Genomic DNA, 5,030 nt, shown 5'->3' with positions numbered 1-5,030 from the left:
ATTCAGTTAAGGTTTTTTGTGTGCGTTATAAGCCGGAAATTGTTAACGGTAAGGTGTTTTTGGTTTTTTTCTATTACAATTTTCATTACTGTGGGTATATGGATTGAAATTTTCTGGATTTCTAAGTATTTTAATTACCTTGTTGATTGATTGATTATTGTTATATATTTTTCTATTGGTTATTTTTCTTGTTTGTTAACAATGTGGGGGAGAATTCATGTCTACGATTTTTATTTGCTTTGATTTTTACCGGCTTCGTTGGGTTGTCGTCATTAGCCCACGCAGTTTTTATTAGTGCTTTCACTAATAAATACTAACCTTTGGGTTTCCCTCTCGCATGTACAAAAAGGTGGGTCTCGGAGCTCCAGAAAACTTAAAAACTAGGGGTATGATTTTAAATGATCGAAACAGATACCGTGCCAATGGTCCTTTTAATATATAGTAAAAACATAAACGACCTAGTGATTCCACATACTAAACAATTCTATTAATTCACCGACAATCCCGTCCCACGTCAAAGTAGCAACGTCTTTCCCCAAATCTTACACTCTTACGATATACAAATCTGTAAACATTTATTTACAAATCCCAAAATATTAAAACTAAACGCCAAGCCAAAGCCATGTAATTTGTTGAATTGTACTTATCCCAAGTGTTGCTGAGATGTCACATCCGGAAACGGAATTTGAAGATTTAGCGAAGTTGGCCACAGAAGAAGACTAGGAGTTTGGAGATGACAGTGTCGTAAGACGATTCCAACCTCGAGACAACTTGGATTCACACATGTAGCTCACACATATAGCTTGAACCGCGTTGAACGATAGCGCGCTAACTTTATTTTATTAACGAAGAGTTTTTTTTTTATTCAAGGAAGGAAGATACAAGGGCTGAGTGGGTCTGAGAAGACCGCGGGACCGGCGAAGATTTTTGAGGCATGAGCGGGACGGGGAGGGGGGACAAATGCGGTCCGCCCGTCCAGCGGATTAATCAGGGCGAGATATGTGTAATGGCCACGCCATCGGGGGGATACGTGGGGACAGGGGTGGGGACACTCGTGGCGGATGTATTCCGACCACCCGTTGGGGGATTGGTGGTCGCCCTCACACGGCCATCCACAAACTCTGCCTCCCAGACGCTTGGGATTACAGGAGTATGCCACTACTCCCGGCATTAACGTATTTAAAATCGGGAAACCCCGTTTTTTTCTTTTATTTGAACTCTCACCCTCGGACCCCTTCCGTATCACAACTCAGCTTTTTTGAATAGAGTTCCCGGGTTTTGATGTCTCAGGACATCCGGGATCTTCGGGGTCACCTGTAGGTACCTTGGGAGAGGCCTAATCGCTGATCCTGGTTGGAGTTATCCATACCCAATCAAAATATTTCGGCAAACACGAATCTATGTGACAATTAGTTGAGATTTATGATGGACGCTACGAATATTTTGAAAGTTTTTCACGGCAATGCTTTTATGGCTTATATTTCATGGCCTGACACTTGGCTTGGCAACTATCCCTTAATTGTTATCTAACCCACCAAAATACAATAATACCCCCAAAATATTTCCCGCCAAAATGTTTTGAAACGAGCGCGGTTACATGGAGGCTCGAAGAGCGCTTTATCGGAACGCGCTTTTAACCCCTCTTCATGTAACACCTGCTAGAGCGCGTTTCAAGGAGGAAAACCGCATTATCGCAAACTACCTCGGACAACTAGTTTTCGCGATAAAGCGATCTTAAAATCACTTTCCCCTATTCATGTAACTACAAAAGCGCGTTCCAAGAAAGAACAAGGTGTCCCTTATCTGGTATTTTCCGTAATTTTTGGTACTAAATGTTTAGTTGTACAATAATTCTAGTAAAAACACATATTTTATTACTTGATGACCATTACAGAGTAGAGTATGAGCAGGTTCAAACCGTGACTGCCGATTTAGTTTAGGAAACGGGTTTATATATTTCATTTAAAAAACAATTACAATTAATAAAAAACGTTATGTAATATTTACAATGATAAAAAACCACAAAATCAAGCAGCGACCTGGACTATTGAACATTCGGCCGCCTTGAAAAACTCGTTTCAGTGATTAGTCCAACGGTAGTTGGCATAATTTTACAACAGGTCGTTCAAGTTCCTTGTCCTCAGTTTTCACTGTTACAACTCGAACGAGCTGGTCATCGCCCGGATGAAGAGTTTTGACGCGGCTCAGTTTCCATTTCGTTGGAGGGAGTATCAAAGCGCCGACATCCATGTTCGGTTTTGGAGTGGCTCATTTTGGGCGTTGTTGAAGCCGAGATCGATATTCAATACTCCAACGTTTCCAAAAGTGTTGAAGTATTTTTTGGCCCAACTGCCATCGGGATAGGCAGTTGACCTTTTCGGACGTTCGATCTGGTTCGGGAATCATCGTCAACGGTTCTCCAATCAGGAAGTGTCCCGGAGATAAGGCGGACAGATCATTCGGATCGGAGCTCATAGGAGTCAATGGCCGAGAGTTGAGGCAACGTTCAATGTTGTTGTTCCAATGACTCTCTTGAGATGAAACTTTACGGATTTATCTCCGGCCCTAAAATGTGGTGCCACCGGAGGGTTGAGCTGCCAGTTAATTAATTGTATTTGAATACCTTTACGTGGATGATAACCAAAACCAACACGTGTAGGCCACGAGTATTTGTGCACGAATTTCGTTACGTGGACGGTAACCGAAACCTACACGTGTAGACCACGAGTATTTGTGCACGAATTTCTTTTCGTGGATGGTAACCGAAACCAACACGTGTACGCCCCGAGTATTTGTGCACGAACTTCATTTGGTGTACAAAAAAACCATAGAAACACGTGTGGACCACCTGTTATATTTCTCCACACGTCTAGGTTAACGGTAATAGTTAGTGTAGGGAGCTGTTGGCTCGATCTCGTGGCATGCAGGGCTTGCCACCACCCTCCTACGCATTGTAACCCGGCCACCTGAATTAAGGGCTTCAAAAGTCGCATGATGACTTAGGCCTAAGGTGGTGCCTTGGGTATTAGCCTAGCTGATTATGATTTTTTTATGATTTATGTTCTACAATAATAACCTAGTATCCACCAAATCTACACGTGCTGTTGCTACCTGGGTAGGATAGTTTTTCTCAATGAAGCGACCCTCGTCTTGGCCGCGACAAGTTGGACATGAACTTCTCCACTGGTTGAGATAGTCTTTAGATAGGCGACTGCTGCAAATGCCTTTTCTGAAGCGTCAGAAAACCCATGATAACTTGCTTCTCGAACGTTGGATTGCGAGATGTAGCGTCGTATTTTTAGATTTTCCATCTCGGACAAGATTTCCTTGAAGTGTCGCCATCTGCAGATCAGGGCTGGTGGTAACTGTTCATCCCAGTCGATTTTTAGTTGCCACATATTTTGAAGCAGTAATTTTGAAATGACTATGACGGGCGCCAGAAGACCAAGCGCATCAAACACCTTCGCCCTGACGGAAAGAATTGTTCGCTTCGTGGTTATGGTTCTGGTTTCCGAATCTGCTACAGAGTAAGAGAAGTAATCAGCTGCTGGTGTCCAATGAAGTCCTAGGGTCTTGATGGTTTCGTCGTTGTTGATTCGAAGGGGTCAATGAATTTCAATTAGCTCTGAATAAATTGATTCCAATAATACAGAATCATTTGAGGCCCATTTTCTTAGTTCGAATCCAGCTTCAGTTGTCGCTTTGATCAGTTGTTTTTGGAGTTCCAAACCTTCGGATGTCGTGAATGCGCCAGTCACTCAGTCATCCATATAAAAATCTTCAGAGAGAGCTTCTGATGCCAACGGGTAGACTTGTTCTGTGTCCCGAGACAGCTGTTGAAGTGTCTTGGTCGCCAAGTACGGTGCTGATGCTTTCCCTTAGGTGACACGCAATATACGATACTCTTGGATTGGACTCGTATGATCTGGCGTGCAGAGAATTCGTTGTCAGTCGGTGTCCTCTGGATGCATTAGAATCTGACGGAACATTTTGGCGATATTTGCCGTTATAACGATGGGGTACGATAGAAAGCGCATTAGCAAAGTGACCAGATCGACTTGCAGTCTAGGTCCTACAAATAGAATGTCGTTGAGGGATAGGCCGGTGGATGTCTTGGGCGATGCATCGAAGACGACTCGCAGTTTCGTTGTACTGCTTGATTCCTTAATGAAAGCGTGATGAGGTAAGTAGAACGCTGGCTTACCTAATTCGCTCTGAGGTACGAGCTCCATGTGTATCATGTCGAGATACTCCTCCATGAATTTATGATATTAATCGTGAAGAGACGAATCTGCCATTAAGCGTCGTTCAATACTCGACAGTCTTCGGATGGCTGTTTTCCTAGAGTCTCCCAACTCCGTGGGCGCTGTTTTAAACGGCAACCGAACTGTAAACCTTCCAGTCTGATCTCGGCAACACGTGTGTTACGTTCGCATAGTCTTTCTTCGGACGTTAGCATTTTCCTTGGGATTAGCTCTTCCAATTCCCAAAATTTAGACAACTGTTCATCCAAGGTCAAGGAGTGAACGTTTGTTGATGAAGACCACGTGCTTGAGTGGTTAGGCCGTACTTCAGCGCCAATAGCCCAACGAAAGGTCGTCTTTAATGCCACCGGGATTTTCCCCTTGCCCTTCCGTTTGCCGTCTTGGACGACCTCGAAGTACACATCAGCTCCCAGCAGTACGTCCACGAAACCAGGAATATGACCGGTGTAATTGGCCAGTAGTAAACCCTTGTAGGTGACCGTGATACCAGTGACTTGGGTTGAATGGTAGACTCGGTAAATCTTCGGTTATCTTGTAGAGAATGAGCGCTTCGACGGATATCGTGGTGTCACTTCCAGTTTTGATCTGCAGTTGGACGCTGCCACGAGCCGTTCCGATACCAGAGGCACCAATACCACCGATTGAAACGTTATATCGACTTCGTTTGAGATGCAATTGCCGTACGCTTTGTTCTGTGATGAACGTTGCTTGAGAGGCGGAGTCCAACAGTGCTCGTAGTGACTTGAACTGCCCCGTCTGTCCCAT

General features: G+C 44.1%; 2 protein-coding genes across 2 annotated transcripts; both read right to left on the bottom strand.

Annotated features, from left to right (window-relative positions):
* Positions 1-3,947: 3,947 nt before the first annotated feature.
* Positions 3,948-4,259, bottom strand: LOC149943765 (uncharacterized). Its single transcript, XM_090176189.1, has one exon. The coding sequence runs from the start codon at positions 4,257-4,259 to the stop codon at positions 3,948-3,950; it is 312 nt and encodes a 103-aa protein (XP_090032315.1).
* A 38-nt stretch (positions 4,260-4,297) lies between these two features.
* On the bottom strand, positions 4,298-5,030 carry LOC149943764 (uncharacterized). The gene is made up of 2 exons (XM_090176187.1): positions 4,838-5,030; positions 4,298-4,758 (listed from the first exon to the last, which is right to left on the bottom strand). Exons 1-2 carry the CDS (start codon positions 5,028-5,030, stop codon positions 4,298-4,300), a joined length of 654 nt encoding a protein of 217 aa, XP_090032313.1.

The sequence above is a fragment of the Leiobunum rupestre genome, chromosome 5 (genome assembly GCF_980474605.1).
Source record: "Leiobunum rupestre chromosome 5, qqLeiRupe1.1.hap1, whole genome shotgun sequence".
Taxonomy (NCBI): Eukaryota; Metazoa; Arthropoda; class Arachnida; order Opiliones; family Sclerosomatidae; genus Leiobunum; species Leiobunum rupestre.
This window is presented reverse-complemented; position numbering and strand designations above follow the sequence as displayed.